Here is a 20,147-nt window from a genome sequence, read left to right on the forward strand (position 1 = left end):
GAATGAGGTTGCTCTCGGATCTGGGTCTTTCTGGCTCTTCACAGTCCTCGATATCTAACAAATGGCTCCAGGTTGGGGTCTGGAATATAGCTTTCATAGCACGACCAGGTGTTCCAGGTGCCAGTTGCAGCGGCAGGTGTAACAAGTTCTCGCCGCATTCGCTTTGACCGCAAAGTGTCAGGCCAAAAGAAATGGGTCTCTGGTCCGCCAGTCTGGCAGTTTCGCCATTTGGTTCTTTCCACCGACCAACTATCCACCATCAACATGTGGTTGGTTACCTCATTGGTTCGGCCTGGCTTATTTTCGTTTCGATTTTTTGTTGCCTTACTCGAGCGCTCATCTGGCAAACTATTTTGCTCTCTGGCTTGGCCACTTAACCCAGTTCGAGCCGGCTCATCACACTCGTTTGGATGCGGCGGATATGGTCATAAGTGGCGTACCTGTACCTGTATCCGTACTACGCTGAGTGTATTTGTTTGTTCGCCCGTTATATTGATTAAAATGCGTAACTTGTTCTGCGTTTGGGTTTTGGGTTCTACTTTCCGTGGAGTTGCTGGCACAGCTTTTACCATTTACGGCAATTTTATTCGTGTTTCTCGTGTTTGTGGCTGCAATTGAAGTCAACAAGTTGACAGAAGGAAGTGGGTGAAGTGGCCGAAACCCTTCAGACCCACATACATGTACATACGATACATGAGCTCGCTCTGTTTTGAAGGTCGCCCAATTTCTGGGCGCTGTCAGTGAACGTGATTTGCTTACGCTTTCTTTTGGAATGCGATCACAATGGTCGGGAGAAATGGATGCGGGAAATGGGGACACATATGTATGTCGCCCACAGCTCATGGAATCGGGTCAATGGGAACGAGATTGAAATTGACTTCATGAGTGGCGGAATTCCGCTTACTCATTATGCAGGAATTTCAGTGGTCTAAAACCAAAAAAATGTGTGCGAATAAAAGGCTTATTTGGTCTACATTTAGCCTATTATGGCAAATTGGCCAAAGACTTCAGTTTTTTCCTATTTAACTGAAAGTATATATAAAACTATATACTATAATACATTTACTTTTAAAATTATTAATTCTAGCCTGGCTTAATCACATACAATTTAGATTAATCTAGAATACCTTTTCAATTGAATAAGGTTAAAACAGATTTTTCAACTAATTTAACAATATTAGTTTGTTTTTAACTTACCCAAATTGGCGTAGACGTTGTCGGCCTTCAGCTTCACGGATCCGGTGCCGGATGCCAGTGGCAGGACATTGGAGTCCACGCTGCTGGCGCTGAGCGTGGCGGTCAGTTCGGTCTTCCGCCGGAGCTCGGCGCTTTTGGGCGGCGGGGGGCGTGCCGGCTTGTTGGCCTCGTGGGCGCGTTGGCCCTCACTGGCGCTCGATCGAAGGGGCGGAGCTGGTGGCTTTGCCGTAACCACGGCCACTGTCTGGGCCGAAACGGAATCACTGGTCTTTGTGATATCCTTCACTACCTCCACGGCCGTGGGATTGATGTCAATGGGATGGATAATCACGAGACGTGGCTTTCCAGAGGCATTGCCCTCCTCTGTTCCGGTGCAAATTTCCGTATACACGCTGGTCTCCCGCTTGGCCAAAGATTCACCGGACTTGCCTCCATTGGTGCCCATGCGCAGAAACTTCTTGATGGAGAACTTGGTCTTTTGTTTCTGTGGTGGTGACGCAGAAGGAGATTTCTTATCCAACGCAGCGGCTGCCAGACATTCCTCCGACATGGAGAGATGACGATGATTCCGGGGCGTTGGCTCCGGTGTCATAGGTTGCTTCAGGCTCAGAACCGAACTGGCCGATTGCAGCTGCATCTGCTTGGTCGCATTGGCGCGCTGCATCACGAAGGTGTTGAGACTCCGGAACTTGGGATTGATCACGGCCCGTTCGCGTTTGTCCTTCTCCCGAATGACAGGAGCTGCTGCCGCCACCGGAAGAGCTGGTTTCCTGGTGTAAAGGCTGCTGTTGTTGGTTGCAGATGCAGATGCAGCTGTGACAGTTCCTGCTCCTGAGGATCCGGCGGAAGCACCAGTTGCTGTCGCTTGGCTCTCCGTAGATGACGATAATGATGATGTCTCACCTGGGCCTGATGACGTGGCCTTTTCCGCTGGCTTTGCTGCCGCCTTTGTCGCTTGCTCGAACTCAACTACCAGACTGTAATCTCGCTCCGGCGTGGGTGGAGCGCTAAGCTTTGGCTCTGGCGGCGGATTCGGGGCTTTGCCCTTTTTCAGCTTGGCTTCGTCAGCGGCTAGATTCTCTTTGGCCAACTGGAGGCACTCGCTGGACTTGGAAATGGCCGACTGCAGCTGGCTGATGAATTGCTGCTCGGCGCAGCTGGGTTGTCGTTTGCCCAGGAAGCTTTTCAGCTGGCTGCCATTGCTGGTAGCATTGCTGCTGGGATGGCTATTGACGAGTGGTTTCACCGGGAGTTCTGGTTTCTGGAGACCAAGTAGGAACGACGGCCTGGCATCGATCTTCATGGATGGTGGCGGTGACTTTGGCAGGGCGGGAAGCTGCTGCTCCGCCTCCTTTTCAACCGCCTGCTTTTGCTTCTGCTCCAGACTGTTGTCCGGATCGGCACTGCCATCGGGTTCGCCATGTAGCTCCCGGCTCTTAACAGCTGGCTTGGGCACAGCTTGATCTCCTATCTGTATATCCTCGTAGTCTGAGTTATTGGTGCTGGCACTCAGCTTTTTCTCCGCCAGAAGTTGACGCTTTTCCCCACTGGTCGCTGTGGCCTTGGCCAATCCCAAATTCTTGTACTCGCTACCCAAGCTGATGCCGATTCCCGAATCCGATTCACTGCGAATCATGTTGTAGGCATTCTCCTCATCCGAACTGCCATCGAAACTGCTGCCCGTGGAGTCCAGGGCGTCATCCGAACTACACTTCGTGACGATCAGACCATCGGACGTAATCTTGCTGGTCATAAAGTTACCCTCGTGAAGATTGTAGCTAGCCGCTCGGGTTTTTGAACTGAGCAGCATATCCGTAATGTACTGTGAGCTGGAGTAGTGTGAACTGCCGGAACTATCTGTCTGTGCGGCAGTTGCCACGCCCACCTGCTCGGAGTATTTGCCATCGGGAAGATTCTCGTAGCTCAACTGGGTCTCCACGACATCATAGTAGGCGGATACGCCATTTTCCGTATCCGAACAATTGCTGTCCGTGTCCGAGTATTTGTGGCACACGTTCACCTTGGGTTTGGCCTGGTCCCTGGTGATGGGCGCATTTCGTGCGATGGGCTTCTTAAGGTCGAGAAATGGCTTCGGGGAGTCACTCAGCGCACTCAGCTCAAATTTGATCTTGCTGCTGTTGTGGCTATTGCTGTTGCTGGCGGATGTGGAGATGTTGCTGCCGCTTCCGCCTGAAGATGCGTCCGATGCATTTGTCTCACTTAGCTTCTGCTTCTGCTCCAATGTCTCGGAGATCTCGTCCAGCAGCGACTTCTCCATCGCCCGTTCAATGGGCGGACTATCTTTGCCATCTCGCGATTGAGTCGTCGTTGCGGCAGCTGCCCCTGTTGCACTGGCCGTTGTGCTTTTGGTCATGGTTAGCGTGGGCGTTAGGGTGGTGGTCACCTTTTTGGTAACACTGGCAATTGCAGTAGTTGTACTACTGCTCTTGATGGCTGTGGCTGTGGTTATGGTCGCTGGCTTGGCTTTTGCCGGTGTTGCTCCAGCCAACGATGATGCAAGTGATGTTGCGGCTGTGCTTTTGCTTTCCGCGGGCGCCGTTTTCGCTGGAGCTGGTGCGGATTTGCCCATGGGCTGGCCAAAGGGCATCACATTGATCGTTAGGGTCTGCTTCTTGCCCTCCTTGTCCACCTGAGGGGCTCCCAGTTTTAAAGCGGCAAAGGATTTCTTGATATTCTCCTCGGCATCGCCCAGCAGATTGCCATTGTTCATGTTGAAGTCGGTGTTGGCCCTGGTAATCCTCTTCAGCTCTTTGGTCTCCTCGTCGTCCGTCTCGCTAATGGCCATATCATCGTGCTCATTGCCAAGGTTCATAAAATCGTGATCGTCATCGTCATCATCGTCCTCCGACCACTCGCCCCCATAGCCGATGATTTCGTGCAGTTGCTTGGGAAAGCACACCTTGCCGCCCTTTGAGTTAACGGATTTTCCAGAGCCATTTCCCGAGCTGCTGGAACTTGTGCTGGACCCGGTCAGTCTGACGCCGAAAGCCTTCTTGATGATGCTTTTCGCCGGGGTCTTGTGCTTGTTGGGGTAATCCGTTTTGACCTCCTTGTCCGGCTTATGGCCGCCACCCATTTTGGAGGCGGCTGCTGCAGCGGCTGCCTTGTGCTCGTCCTTGGACTTGAAGCAGTTCGAGCACAAATCCTTCTTCCAGGCATTCTGGGTGAAGTGCGAACAGATCGAGGACGACATCGCTGAGACTTTTCCTTTGCTATTGCTCCCGCCGACGAAACAACCTTAGGCCATATTCTGCAAGGGAAAAAGGGGGAAAAACATTGAATCAGTTAAGTGTCGTGAGCTATGGTTTGATGATGATGATGAGGTTGTTAGTTCGTAAGCCTAAACTTTCTTTGCAAAATATTGCGCAAGCTCACAATTAACTTTCACTGCCGCCTGCAACGCAATCTCAACTTCTGCCGCATGACTCAATATTGATTGAGTGGAGAAGTTGAGCCCAGCAATTGCGACTGTGCCATGTGGCCATGTGGTCATCATCCAGCCCCGAAATCATGGCCACACACTGCCATTTGCCCAGGCAGCTTATCAATCAATCTTCATCTTGATAATGGAATTATTGAAATTTTGCCGATGATGATGTGGCCGCCGCTGCTATGGACTTCATGGACTGCCAGAATTGGTAGTTGGGAAATGGTGGAAAAGAGCATGGGATGGATGGATAGATGGATACTGTGATTGTCACATCTCCCTCTCCCTGGAAAAACCATCGATTGCGGTTGGGTAATCGCCAGTTGCAGCTGCATTTCGTTAACTTCATGGCTACTGTTTGTCGTTTATTTTGTCGACTGTTTGCAAATGACTTTCTAAACACGGCCGAAACTGCAACTACATGTGCAACACTCTACGCGCCGCAGCAATGCCTAACAAAAAACCAACCTAGGAAGTGCCACACAAATTAAACAGACAGACAACTCATTTGTAGCTTCGAAATTGGCGTCTTTATTTGGTCAGAGCTTCTAGAAGTGATTCAAAGGCAAACTGGTTTCCATTTAAGGAGTTAACCATTCATTTTGATAATTTCCCAAACAAAGACACACTGTTTCCTGTAGAACATTATAGGTCTAATTTAATGACTAATTTGTGAGAACTCGAATGGGAAACCTATATATATTCTCCACACTTATTCTGTGTACCCATTTCTAACGCTTTGAAGTAGCTCATCTTTTTGTTATTTGATTGCTCGTAGTCATATCATTGGTAGATCAAATTGCTTGCTACCAAATTATGCGATTTATCTGGTAGATCTGCTTAGAATGCCTCCGACAATTTTGGGGCGTTTCTAGTGAACCACTTTACACAACTCCCAGCGGCAACATCACCATCCCGCCGCTAACAATGTAACTATTTTGAGCTCTTTAAGCCATTAACTTCTTCATATGGCTGTGAGCATCTACGCAAGTGTGTCACTTGAACCAAAACACCAAGTTTAGGCGCTCAAATTTGAAGGTGTTGCTGGTGTTTTTGGCGATGTTGCTGCTGTCGCGGCGACAACAATGAAGATGACAGCAACAGCAACATCGCAGTTTCTGGCTTATTTTAAGGCAACATTCATCAACGCCAGCGCCGAGGAAAGTTGACCCATTGTTAAATGTGGCCGGAGTGCTCGACTTCTGTTGCTGCCACGCTTGATTTCTGCCGCAGATGCAGATGTTGCTGCTGCTGCTGCTGCATACAGCAGATCCCCCAGATCTGCGTTTTTGGGTCAGCATTTTGACTTGACGTTAATATGCATAAATCTCGACTTTGTGCAATGCGGTCGCGGATACAATTGGCATCGAATGATGATTGGGGGGCAGTGAGCGGGAAAAGGGCTGTTTGGCAAATTGCATAACTGGGCCAGCTAAATGTTGCTGCTGTATTTTTGTTTTTTGAATGTGCCCGCATTGTTACCCATAAATTTTAGACACCGCTCGCGGTTACCGTTTGTTTTTATGTCTATTTCTGCCACGGATTTTTTTGTTTTCTTGTTTAATTGTTTGCATTTTTTCTTTCACTCATTTGCATTCGGTTGCGGAATCGATTGGCCATTTATTTATGGCCACACACAAGCTGAACGAACATATAAAAAAAAAAACAGGCAAACGGCGATGAGAGTTGTGCCCATTCTCATGGAAAGCAAGTGGATCGCCAGATCACATATATGGTATGTATGTATGATGTTGGCCAACTATTGAGCGAAAAACATTGAGATAACCGGGCCTTTGGAAAACTGTCAAAGGCTGCAAAAGAAATGCAGAAAATGCACAACAAATTTTGGGGCCCATTTGACCATATGAAAGCCGTTTGCCCAAGTTCCAGCAGCCAGCAGCAATCGAAATGAAGATGGTGTGGCAGCCACAACTCGAAATGTAATGCTGCAGCAGGCAGCATCGACAACATCTTTAAGCTATTTTTCAAGTTTGGCAGTTGGCCTGGCAGCCAGGAATGCTGTTTCCCTCCCCACAGATAAGTTTGTTGGCCAGAAAAAAGAGATATCAAGGCGTGTTGCTGTTGCTGCGGCAAAAGTGTTACACAAATAAATCTACATAAATTTCAGGCCAGCGCTAAGCTCCTGACCAAAGATGGCTAATATATGCCTGGCCAGGACGTCAGCTCGTTAGCCAAGTTGGATTCCGGTGGGGGAAAACTATTCGTAGGCGTTGCAAACTAATCGATGCACCGTCTGATCTGAATTTGCATTTTTCTGCATTTTTCTGCAGCAGCAGTCCGTCTGTCTGCCAATTGGACACACACGAAACTGGCGTTGATGAAACCCGTTCCCGTTTTCGTTCCGGCGGCAACCCATTTCGATATTTTGCATTCTGGCATTTTGTATTTGCTTTAATCTGATCGGGCAAAACAGTTAGCTTGACCGCAGCCCGCAGGCAACCGAGGCCAACAGGTTTTTCATTTTTTTTTTTTTGCTTTCGGCCAAAAGCAGGAGGGTTCTGAAGGCTATACTTAACAGCACATCCTAGTCTTTGTTTGGGTTAGCTGATGTCTTTTCTTTTGGACAACGAAAGTGGGTTAAAGCCGACTGATTCAGCCGCAACCGCAGCACAGCACAAAATTCCAGAACCGAATTTTCAATTTAATCACCAGCAGCGAGTGTTGATTCCCATTAAAGCCAAAACAGGAAAGCGAAAAGCGCAAGAGCACGAAATTGAAACGAAATGAAGCGCGAGATGAGATGAACGGAGATACATAGGTGCTATATGGATATATATGCATATCGTTCCATCTGAAAATCGGGATGCGGGGCATTCGGGAGCTTTGTTCCACATTTGCACGTGAGATTTATGCGTGGCTGTGGCCCCCCAACTTCTGGTGTTTATTTATACATTTATCGTTATGTATACGCACGTACTAATGGATCCGTATGATCCGCAGCCATATTCACCTGTGTTCTACTCGCTCCACACGAAATTATGCAAAGCAGCGGCAGCGGAATGCTCTCCGCCTTGTTTACATTGGCTAAGTTATGCAGAGGCACTCGGCGAAGTTTTTGGCCAAAAAGAATTCTTCGCTGGGTTGGGCCTCTTGCCGAGAAACGGATGTGGTGGGCGATCCCCCGCCAGCCAAATGTCAACTATTTGCCTTTAAAGGTGAGGCGCCAATTGAGTTGCGGCAGAGAATCGAAGAATCAAGGCTCATAAACTCAATCTCTAACCATCTGTCTTTGAAGTTCAAAGTTCAAGTTCAAGCGTGTGCTCTGCACTTCAGTTTTATTGCATTGTTCGCACTTGCTTTGGACCTAATTACACTTTCAAATTTAATCAGCTGCTTATTGAGAGCTCGCCAAGTGTGGGAAAGTTTTTGGCGAAAAGTCTGAGAAAACTTTATGAGGATTGATATGTTAAAAACATTGCACACCGAAGAAATAAAGAGCGCATAACTTAATTAATATCTTTTATTTTTATACCAACTTTTTCAGTTAGTTACCAACATAAATGTCTTGCTTGTCTGTGCAGTTTTCAATGCCAATTCGCAATCAAATACAACTGATATATGCCAAAAATATTTTCGTTTCCCTGTTTCACACGCTCAACCGAACACTAGAAATTTGGCTGGGAGATTGTTTAATTAAGCCAAGTCAAAGTTGCCATTAGCTCGGGTTGTTGTTTGTGCCTCTCGAGAACTTGCCGGATGTTGGTGCAGGCAGCAGGGCAATTTTGTCAACAGGTAATACAACAAACTTGTGCGACCACAATAATGACAACAAAAAGGCAGCAAAAACAGTAGCAGCAGCAACACAGCAGCAGCAACATCAACATCCAGCAGCAGCAGCAATTAAATTGTGAAGAAGTTGTTTGTGGAGAGGGAGTGGAAATTACTGTGGTGCCGCTGGCTGTTTGAAGCCTTTTAAGCATAAACATAGTTGACGACTACTAACTGCTTTACGAAGAAGTCAAGGCAGCGTGATTAAAACGGAAAGATTGGATAGGGAAAAGTTGTTAGATGGTACCTTAGAGGTACCTTTTGGTCCAGCACGTTATGGATTTAACTCGAAGTTAAGTGCCAGAACATATTTATGTTGACCACCCAAGATGCCACCAGCGATTTCTTGATGGCTTGTCACTTGCTGCAAATGGTTTGTGCCAAAAGTTACTTGTCCGCCTGTCAATTAACCCGAATAACGAGCCCGACTCACAGCTTCGCGTCCAGCTGCCAATATTGCCAGTCATTCGATGCCCGCCGGCATATCATGTCGGGTTAATTGAAGTTGCCATACTTGCTAAGCCGCTAAACCAAAAGGCCTTACAGCATTAGCCCAAGGCCCCGCAGGCCAAGTTTGGGTTTATTTTTAGCAGCCCAGTTGATTACGGAGAAATGTTTTATGTTCATTTTCGCCAAGGATATTCCAGGAAAATGCGAAGGAGGAGCAGCAGCCAGAGCTGCGGGGGAGCTGCCTTAATCAACCAAAGCCTGTGAATTTATGCCTGTGAGCGCGCCCACATCTTCCTGCCTCTTAGTGTTGCAAAGAAAGAAAAAAAGAAGGGGGAAGTTGGTGGCGTTGGTTGGGGGCTGAACGAAGCACACATATATTTCAAGGTTAAGTTCCCATGTCGTCTTCGTTTTCATTGGCTGTTTCGTGACGCAGACAAAGAGTATAAAATAGAAGGGGTAAAGATGAAAAGGAAGCTGAAGAAGGCACACTGGCAACGTGGCGCAGAAGAATGACAGCAGTGGCAGCAACAGCAACACAAATTGCAGCAGCAACATCAGCAGCTGCAACAACAGCAAAACAAGACAGTGCAAATTAATAAATGAAAACGCATCCATTGACGCAACTGCTGCCAGGGGTCCGAAAAGCTGCTGGCCTGTTGCTGCTGTCTTGTGTTTGTACCCATTACTTGTACAGGGTATACTGGACTGTTTGAAAAGTAAGTAATAGATAGAACGTAGAATTTGTCCGTTTGTCTATACAAGCGTATGCTCGTGTGCAAGTATCGCAATGAGTGCGAGTAAGTGGTATCTGTTAGTCGAGTCATCGGACTTAAGCGTTCTCACTTGTTTGTTTTTACCAGCACGCACATGTGTTGCTGCAACATAGGCTTAATTAAAGAAATAAACCGCCTGGCTCCCTTGAATTCCCCTCCTGCAACAGAATGTGTCGCTAACTGCAAACGGGAATCCCATTTCAACTTTGTATTTTCTTTACTTTCCAGCACAGCAACAGCTGTTGTCGTAACTTGACTTTATGACACAGCCCACCAAACCACTCCCTACTTTTGCTTAGTTTTTTAATACTTCTACATTAAAATATTTTACGATCGCTGCGTCTTAATGAGTACGAGTGCAGAAGAGAACTTTTCAGTTGGCTGCATTTGAGGACACCAAGACAAATGAAAAATGAAAATAATAAAAACCTGTTGCGTGGGATAATTTTGTAGGCGCCGCATTCCCCAATTTGCTGGACAATTTGTAAGTGCCTGTTGCCGGGACAGGCACAAATTGCAACTTCAACTGCAACAGCAACTGCAACAACTTGTAATGGAGCAGTGAGTCATGTTTGCGGGACACACAGCTGCATGGCGTTTTTTTTATCTTTTTGGGGTTTCGCCACAGGCGGATGACTGCCATTTTATCCGGCTTGCGGTTTTGAGATCTTGACCAGAACAATAAAACGCCCAAAAGCACGAATTTCCATACCTGCTCAGCCCAGAAACTCTTTTTTTTGGCCACCTAATGTTCGTGGTTGAGACTTATGAATGCCTGTTTGTTTGACTTTTATTGCACAATTAGAATATGAAATACCAAATAAAAGCAAATACAAAACATAAGCAATTTTAGCTTGAATCAAGACTTGGCAAGACGAGAACAACTTGCCGATTTGGCTTGAGCAATTTTCGATGTCTGCCAGCGGTCTAAGGCAATTGTCTCAGAAATCGAGGGTGAAGGGTCTGCGGATTGGCTACAAAGAGCCCCATGTAATTGTATGCCAAAGGTCCACAACTGTGTTGGATTTGGTAAAAGCAAATATGGCAAAAGCAAACAATATCCAGACAATGCTACATTTAAATGTATGTTTCTTATATATGTTGTATCTTGCAACAACATGGCTCCTTTCCATAAACAAATTAGTAAAGCTCGAAAAATTAAAATTACTTTTAATGCATGTTGAATGTCGTAATTTTAAAGGATTTTCCGAATCAAAGGAAGAGTAAGCAATGAAAACAAGCCGACTAATTTAAAGCACTAATTTTAAAAAAATCACAAATCACACTTTAATCACTCAACTGTTTAACATCTTAGCTAACTGAAGTTTAACTAAAACTTCTCTTAATTCGGCTAAGGACTTAGTTCCTGAAGGAGCAACTCCTACAGAATTTTCTACTGGATGAGAAGGAGCTGCTGAGCAGTGGCCAATGTATGGTGAAGTCCTTCTAAGTTGGTGGTTTGCCAAAATCTAAAGCTTAGTAATAGCGTACTTATGTTGGCAATCTAGTCGCAAACGTTCAACTTCTGGGCCACCAGATTTGACTTTCTCAATCAAATCGGAGCTATTATCTATTACCATGTACTTGATGACATGGGTATGAGTTCCAGGCTTAATGCGATAAAGTGCTGGAGATAGTACATCTCTTTCAGAGGCTTTGGCCATCGCTCCGACAACTTTAAAAATCGATGTCTCTCCGATGACCAGTGGCTTTTGCATTACGTTTGGAGCGATGACCATTTCGGAGCTCTTAGTCCTGGTTTTTCACAAAGCGGTGGACCAATGGCAGTCTTCACTGGTGCAGATTTGTAGTGGAAGCAGTACATCATTTCCAAAACTCACATTTGTTGGATGATTTTTCGCCATAGTTGAACTTTTGTTTTGTTTATTTTCAAGATAATTTACTTACACTAATAACCACTTACAGTAAAATCTTTGGAAACATTATTATTATACTACTCGTATTGTATTATTCAAAGAAAACAATCGAAAAATCTAACGTAAAGTTTTTTTATCCCATTTTTTCGGTAATAAAGTGCAACGATCAGTATTTTTCAAGCTCGCAATTCTGCAGCAATGATGACAAAAGAAATAGCTGCTAAATCCATCTTGTTGGCTGTGTGCAACAGTGTGATGGCATCTGCATCTGTATATTGGGCACAAATTGCACGCAACGTTTGTCAAACTCGGCTTGCTTGCACGTATTACGTATACGCACTGTTGCAAGGCCAAACAATGGCTCGTGTGCAGACGGAGACAAAAGCCTTACCAAACACACACATGCCACATGAGTGGCAGCTGCAGCAATTGCTCTTGTTGCTGCTGCTGTTGCCTCTAGCCGTTGCAAGTTGCTACTGTCGCCGGCTGGTGCGATAAACAACAAAAGAAAGTCAGTAAACCACTGCGGGAATGGCCAAGTTCAAAGTTCAATGGAAGACGAGCAGCAGCAACATGTTGACAGCGACAAGCAATTAGCCAAGACAGATGAAGGGTTCATCTCATGCGGGAGGTTGTGGGGGTCGCAGGTTGGTTCAACTGCAGGGCAAAGCGCGCGAATCAATTTACATTTGTATCTGCAGTCGCGGCATTTTGTCTTTGGGCAACGAACCTGCAGCTTAAGCACTGCATTAAATAATCATAAATAAGGTTTTTTTTCCTTAGCCTCAAATTTTTTTGTTACCACATCCATAGAAATTGAGCTACCGGCAAACGGAGCGCTTTCCTCCTTTTGTTTGATGTAGAAAGTGCATCGGCCAGCGGGCTCATGGGAAATTAAATCAATTGAACCGGCTGGTCTGGTGGCGGATTTTGAACTTGGGCTTAATTAATCTGTGCAGCCTTTCGAAAGTTTGGTCAGCAAAATTGAATTGAATTTGCCAGCCGAACAGGGACACGCCCAGCGCAAAAATTATTTGTTTTGCTTTGTTGTTTGACATTTAATTGGCATTAATTACTATCCCCTCAGCTGTAAACGCACGCCCCCCTCGTTGGCCAATCACGGTCACAACTTTCACTGGTTCGCCTACACCAAAATTGGTAACCAAAAGCGGCCAATAGGCGTTGGGTAGTGGGGAGGGGAGTTGGTGGCCAATGCAATTGACAGTTTCAATTGAAGCATTCGAGCGGGTCTTGGCCAAGGCTTATCGCTATGCGCCATCCAGGCGGCAGCTTTGCCCAAAACACATTATCATTTTGACAGGCAGCAGCCATTAGACAGAAGCCGCCTCGGTTACACTCACAAAAACTGGTAAACTTAGGAATTGGCAATCTAAAATTAAGATATTATATAAATCTCATGGATGAAAACTTATTCGTACAACCAAAGTTATAAACAAATCATTTAAATGTCGAGGCCTTAGATTTAGGTTTTCAAATATTAAAAACATAAATTCCTCGACCATTATGCAACATAAGATACAAATATAAATTAACCCCTTGTCATCACCTAAAATTAAAAGCTGCAGCTGATTGAGAGCGTTGCATGCCAGCGGCTCATTTGGCTCAATTAACTTTGGCCGGGCCAACAACAGTTTAGCACCCAATCGTTTGCTACCCACTGAAAAGCGGGGAAATGCCAACAGAATAAAGCCGCATAAACGTTGCCACAAATCAGCGGGACAGCATACAGATACAGCACTGCTATGAGAAAATATGGGCCAGAAGGGAAAATGGTGGTGGAATGGGAGCTTGCCCCACACGTGTGCAACATGTCACCTGGGGAACGGAATGGAATTGTGCGGTGTGGCATGCAACATTTACGAGATTGTCGCTGCAAAGATTTTCATTCCAGTTCAGCCGCGAGTGGGAGTCTCGGCGAAAAAAAAAGACAAAAAGTATAGTATATATTTATGTAAAAGCCGAATTCCAGAAAACAAATTCTCCGTCAAATGGACGGGATGAGGGAAGGGGGGATTCGAGCGATGAGTGCGGCAACATCAGATAACTAGACAAATTTGTCTTGCTTTGTTTTGCGTCCCGTCTCGAGTGTAATTTTGTTAGAAATGGAAAGTTTTATTGTTTGCCATCAGTCGAAAGCAAATCGCTGGGACTAAACGCTGTCGAATGATGCAGCCGGCAGCTGTTATTTCTTCGTTTTCGTTCCGTTTTCTTCTACTGCCGGCTGGCTTTTTACACATTACAACTTATTTTTTCTTACTTTTTTGTTTCTAACTGGAAAAGTAAATCTGGAAATCTATTCAATTGTGACCGTTGACTGAACGACGACGTCCGTCCGAAGCGAACCAAACTGAAGCGTTTCCATCATCAACAATGGAGTGGCATTTTTCCACAACTTCTTCAGCTTCTGCCGTTTTATGGGCGAGCTGTACAATAAATTTGGTATGAAATTAGATTTATCTCTTCATTAAATGTATATAGGATATATATATTTACGTGTGTCTGAGAAGAAACTTCGCTTTCAGCACAATGGAAAGTTTCTCGAGCTGGCCCCAAAATACCAAAAAACAAAAAGAGAGAACGCAATACGCGATTTTCTCGACTATCAGATACCCGTTACTCAGCTGGCACTTGGCAGTGCGAATGAGAAAGTTCAACAATCTTTTTGGCAATGAAATACATCAAATGTGCAACATTTGTTTCAAAACTGTGGGCGTGGCAGCATAGGACGGATTGTGGGCGTTGCGCCATGTCCTGCCATTTCCCGTTAGAGATCCCGCCATGCCTAATATCTCTTTCAGGCTTTTATAGTTCCTGAGGTTTCAAGGACGGATATGGCCAGATAGAGTCAAATATTGATCCTTATCAAGCATACGTATATAACTTATCATGGTCGGAAAAGCTTCCTTCTCCCTTTTACATACTTTTCAACGAATCGAGTATGCCCTTTCACTCTAAGAGTAAAGGGTATAAGAAGAGGTTTTCGCAGCGAAAGCGATTTTCTGATTTTCTGAATCTGAGTCGCAGGGCGAAGAAGAGTTCATTGGCATTCGGCATTCGCATAATTTCTGCGTCATTTAACACACATATCTCTTAGTAAGTGGCCAGGCCAATTAAGGCCGATAATTAAAGACACGGCTGCCAACACAGTTGCAACACTTCGAACACTTTGGCTGCCGTTTAGTCCAAATTCCATTGTTCGACAGGTTGGCAGTTGCATTTGAAATCTGCTGCATGCCATTTGCAGTGGGATTTCGATCTTCCTGGTCTTCGGATAGCTTGGGACCTGGGACCCGTTCCCACTCTCTGCTCTGCTCCAGCACACCTGCCAACACATTGTTAGCCGCCTCGGATTACCCATGTTGTTCGTGGCCTGGGAGTGCACCTTCAATTGGCATGCCAATTGGCCTGGCAACGAAAGTGTAAATTATGAAAAACACGCAAAGTCGGGCCTACCGAGTTACCAAGTTACATATGCACGTTTAGCGTTACGCATTTTTGCATTCTGTGTGAATTTGATTGCAATTTGCCTTTCCCTTACCTGCTTGAACTTTTCCACCTGTCGCACGGTATCCTCAGTTAATCTCGTTTGGCTTTACAATCTGCAATGCAAATTAAAAGTATTTATTATTGAATGCATAGTTGTTAAAGATTAAATAGTATATATAAATACAACTATATTAGTATCAATTTTATGCAAGCTAAGATTAAGGATATTCTCATGTATCATTTGGCGCATTCAATCCATTTTCTCTGTTTGTTTTAAGCCACTTTCAATCAAACTTACAAAATATTAAAGTTTGCCAAATATAATATATTACAAAGGCCATTTATTATGCAAAAAGGTTGATGTATTTATCGAGCCCTGGGTACGAATGCCAATAATTTGCCTCGAAACATAAAAATCTGACCGCTGTCCACAAGTACTGACTGCAGTTCAATGGCCTGTGGGCGCGCATGCAAAATTAGCCAATTTCGTTTGGTGTAATTCAAAATCAGTAATCGAATTACGAAATGCTAAGGCGCCAGTTGTTAAAACCCCCTTCCCCCTCCCCAAAGACTTGCCGTCTTAAAAGCCCCTGCAATGACCCGAATTCAATGCACGTCGAGCTCATATTTTACGAGTTGCACTGCCAGCAAACTGCAAACAGTTGGCATTTGGGGGCATTTAGTCTCTGGCCAAGTCTCGACTTCAGGAGACTCCACCTCCCCCCACCCCTCTGAACACCCCCAACGAATCGAGCTGCAAAAGCTACAAAATATTTATTGTCATTCTCCTCGTCTTGCCCATGGTTTCGATTAAACTTGGCTTGGCTGAAATGGGCTCGACTTGACTTGGCCAGAACAAGTTGCAAGTTGCCGCTTAAAATGCACTTGAGCACTCCGGTTAACCCGAGGTGGCGATGCAGATGCAGACGGGTGGGTGGGGGTTTATTACGATAAAAGAGAACTGTTCCATCAAGGTTAACATGGCCAAGTGGCTGGCTTTTACGGCGCACTTGTCCGTTCCTTCTCATGGGGATTGGAATTGGCAGACAGTGGAAAGCCAATTCTATTGTCAATTAGCATGGTGTGATAAAAACTGACCGCTGCAAGGTCGCCTGTTCAGTCAGATCAGAACTGAATATGCGGTCGGCCACATTAATTAGCATATTTATTAGCCAGCAGAAAAAAATCAATTAAAACAATAAGCGGGAGTGAGGGGAGAAAAAGGCTAAAACGAACGCATTAACAAGAACAGAAAGTGACTTTGTTGGCAGAATTATTATAATTTTATTATAATTAAATTTAATATGGTGTAATTATTTTATAAATACTATATATATCATAACACATCCTCTAGATGAAATGGTATTTTTATATATCTGAAATTTTGGGCGGAATGGGTGAAACTGTGTTGATAACTTTTGCATTTTTCGTAAATTTATCTGCCATTTTTATAAAATTTAAACCCATTATATCCACTGTAGTGTCATATCCAAACTAATCTCAACCGCACCCATGGGAGCACTTGTATCGTTGCTCACAGCTATTGAATGCAAATTGCACGTGTGGTTTAACTGGCTTATCGATTGCGATTCGAAAGTGGCTTTTAATTAACTTCTTAGCCCCGGAGCAGCTGTCAGTACTTGCAGAATTGATATTCTAAACGGATTTAGTGGGAAAAATTGTAAGTTCGCAGGCTAATTAAAGTGAAATTGGCAAATCCGCACTTATCTAGACACGTTAAATTTGTCAGTTAGCCCGAAAAAGGTAATTGAAGACGCCTTGCGAGAAAGACAAAACAAACAGAACACATAAACCAGGGCTTTTGTTATGCGATTCGTTGGAATTTCCACGAGTGCTCCAAACGGAGTGGGAAGCTTGGGACTGAACTGGACTGAACTGGGCTGGGCTGGACAACGGGAGGAGGCGGAGGAGCAGCTGGAGCGGAAGCGGGAGTGATAATAAAACAACACCGAAGGTCATTACTGGAAAAACGGGTTTTTCTAGCCAACCTCTGCGGCTCTGCAGCATGAAGTGAGTAAGCATTTAGCATTAAAATACCGTTGGGATTATGGCGTTTGAATATGCATGGGCGAAGCGACAGCCGCTGCTGCGGGCGCACTGTCCCCCCCGTTGGAATCCCTCCTTTTTTTGGTCAACAAGTTCGCCTTAATAAATGCCGCCAGTTTTGCAGCAACACTCCAGTTGCTACGTAGCTGCTGCAGTTGCATCTGCATAAATTATGCACCCAGAGCCATTTGCAAATTGTCATTCAACGCTGGGACGACAACTACTGGCTTGGCGACATCTCCGTGGCAGATGACGCCGATGAGAGGAGGAGATGACGTTATGAAGTGATGAAGAAACGGGCAGATGGAGATGCGGATGACATGGCTTCATGCCCACGCCGGGTTAACGCCTCGTCCGCAAATCTCGTTACTAATGGCCACGATGGAGATGGTGGCGCTGATGCCATTAAAGGTCAACGGGCGGGTGATGGAACGAGTTCCAGATGAGATTAATGCTGAAAGTTGATTAGTAATGTAGCCCAGATTTATTTATGAACTATCCAAGTGCATCACGGTGTCACTATTTTTTACAGATACACAAAGACTAAAGATACTGACTTCAATTTCAAGCCACTTTTTCTGAATGAACTCTAGCTTTTGCCCAAACTTTTCGGAATTTCCATTGAATTTTCTTAGAAGTCAACAGTCTCAAAGCATCTGAATGGATACTTAAGATTTACTACAGTTCCTAAATAACTTTTTTTGGCTGACAAAAAGTTTGTTGTCAAACAGCAGCTGTAAATGCAGGATATATTTAATTTTAATTAATTAATTTATTTGTGCTTTATCCCTTATATATATATGTACATTTCATTAAAGCTAATGGTATAATTTGGTATTTACAGTGTTTAGCTAAGGCTTTCATCTGAAATATTTATTAATTATGTCTAGTTGACCTGTTTTTAGTTTTTTGTATAACAATATTTATTATTTATTAAGGAAAACAAGGGAGAAGAAAAACCTTAATTGACTTACAACTAACTTAAAAAACTAAGACTTGAAACAAAAGATTGTTAATATTGTATTTTTTGTTGAACTTTTTGTACACCTACTTTTATATGTAGGTACTTAGTGTTTGTGTAATAAGGTAAGTTCATTATTAATTTTAACAGCTTGTTTTGGCATATTTGAAGTTTTTTGATATGAGTTTGAGCACATCTACCCCAAACAGGTGACCCATACATTAATATTGGATTAAAAATTGTTTTAAAAATTATGATCTTATTGGATATTGATAATTTAGATTTACGATTTATTAGAGGGTACAGTGTGCAAATAATTTTATTAACTTTCATAATTGTGTTGTTGATGTGGTATTTAAATGTTAGTTTTTTATCAAAAATTATACCCAAATATCGAATGTTGTCAACCCATTGTATTGGAGAGTCTAGTATTCGCAACTGTCTATCAGGAAGATAACGAGGTTTCCTTCTTTTTGTAAAAAATATAGCATTCGTTTTATTAGGGTTAATTTTAATTTTCCATTTTTTGTAATATATGTCTAATTCATTTAAGTAACTCTGCATGGATTGATTTATCTCGCTGTACGAGAAACCAGCACTGTAGACAGCGGCGTCGTCAGCAAACAGTGAAAGTACACAGTTTGTAGCTTGTGGAATATCGTGTGTAAAAATATTAAACAATGTAGGTCCTAAGACAGAACCCTGTGGCACACCTGCATTTAAAATTCGTCTAGCAGATTGACTACTGTCCAAATTAACGCTAAAGTATCGATGTGTCAAAAAATTTTGAACTATTTTAATGAGGTATATGGGAGTTCCAATCATCTTTAGTTTGTGCAACAGTCCGTCATGCCATACAGTATCAAATGCAGCCTCAATATCAAGTGTAACCAGCCCTACAGATTGTTTGGATTGGATACTTTCTTTAATATAATTTCTTAGTTTTAAGGTCGGCAGTATGGTATTTAGACCATTTCTAAAACCATACTGTACCGTTGGTAGTGTGTTGTGTATGTCCAAAAATTTCACCAATCTCAATTTAATTAATTTTTCCAGAATCTTGGACAATCCGCTTAATAGGCTTATTGGTCGGTAGCTTTCAGGGTTATCAGGAGGTTTTCCTGGTTTGAGAATTGGAACTATTTTTGCTATCTTCCAATCCCGTGGGAAATAGCCTGCCTGAAGACAGTGATTGGCAATGTTAACAATATGATTAATGGCGCTTGTAGGAAGGTTTTTCAAGGATATATTAGGTATTCCATCAATTCCAGGAGATTTTCTAGTATGGAGAGCTTTTACAATTGAAAAAACCTCTGGATAAGTGACTCTACAAATTTCTGCGATGTTGTTTGGGGTTTCAGCTATAGATTGTAAAGATATTTTGACTTGGTCAATTGTATTTTGGTTTGAATATGAATGTGTCAGATTATGCTTCAGTTGAAAGACATCAGCAAGAATATTCGCTTTTTCTTTTCCAGAAGCGTATATTTCATCAGCTTTACTTAGACACGGAACAATTTGTTTTCTTTTTTTAATTGCTTTGGTTATATTCCAAAAGGGTTTGCTGCATTTATCCAGCTTTTGAAGTTTATTGTTCCATTTTGCATTATTATAAATGAAAAGCTCTTTTCGTATGATGTAATTTAAATGATCACATCTTGATTTTAGTAATGGATGACGTGACCTAAACCATTGTCTTTGGATAATATTTCTTGTTTTAAATAATTCAGTTATATGTACAGGGAGTGTAAGCTTGGAGTGATGTATAGGTTTATGAGGGACTGCTTTAAGAAAGGCATAATTGATTACTCTAGTGAAAGAGCCGATTAAATTATCAATATCCAAAGTCGATATCTGTGAGCAGTTGACAACCACCTCTTCAACCATCAGCCTTTCATTTATAATTCTCTTAAAAAGCGCCCAATTTGCCCTTCCCAAAATCGGATATGTTTTTACATTGCGCATAAAATTTGTAGAGTATTTAATAACCACTGGTAGGTGATCAGAGGAAAGCTCTTGCATTACTGCTGGATTAGCCAGCTGGTTAGGGATATTAGTGAGGCATAGGTCCAATGTTG

General features: G+C 43.7%; 1 protein-coding gene across 1 annotated transcript in view; it reads right to left on the bottom strand.

Annotated features, from left to right (window-relative positions):
• The window catches only part of LOC6619110, a 41,469-nt gene that overhangs the window by 3,409 nt on the left and 17,913 nt on the right, over positions 1-20,147 (bottom strand). The window contains exons 2-3 of the mRNA XM_032723505.1: positions 15,094-15,154; positions 1,198-4,468 (exon numbers count right to left, since the gene is read on the bottom strand). Coding sequence (XP_032579396.1) covers positions 1,198-4,411 — 3,214 coding nt within the window. The 5' untranslated portion in view covers positions 4,412-4,468; positions 15,094-15,154. The remainder of the gene's footprint in view (positions 1-1,197; positions 4,469-15,093; positions 15,155-20,147) is intronic.

Source organism: Drosophila sechellia, chromosome 3R (assembly GCF_004382195.2).
Source record: "Drosophila sechellia strain sech25 chromosome 3R, ASM438219v1, whole genome shotgun sequence".
In the NCBI taxonomy this organism is placed as follows: Eukaryota; Metazoa; Arthropoda; class Insecta; order Diptera; family Drosophilidae; genus Drosophila; species Drosophila sechellia.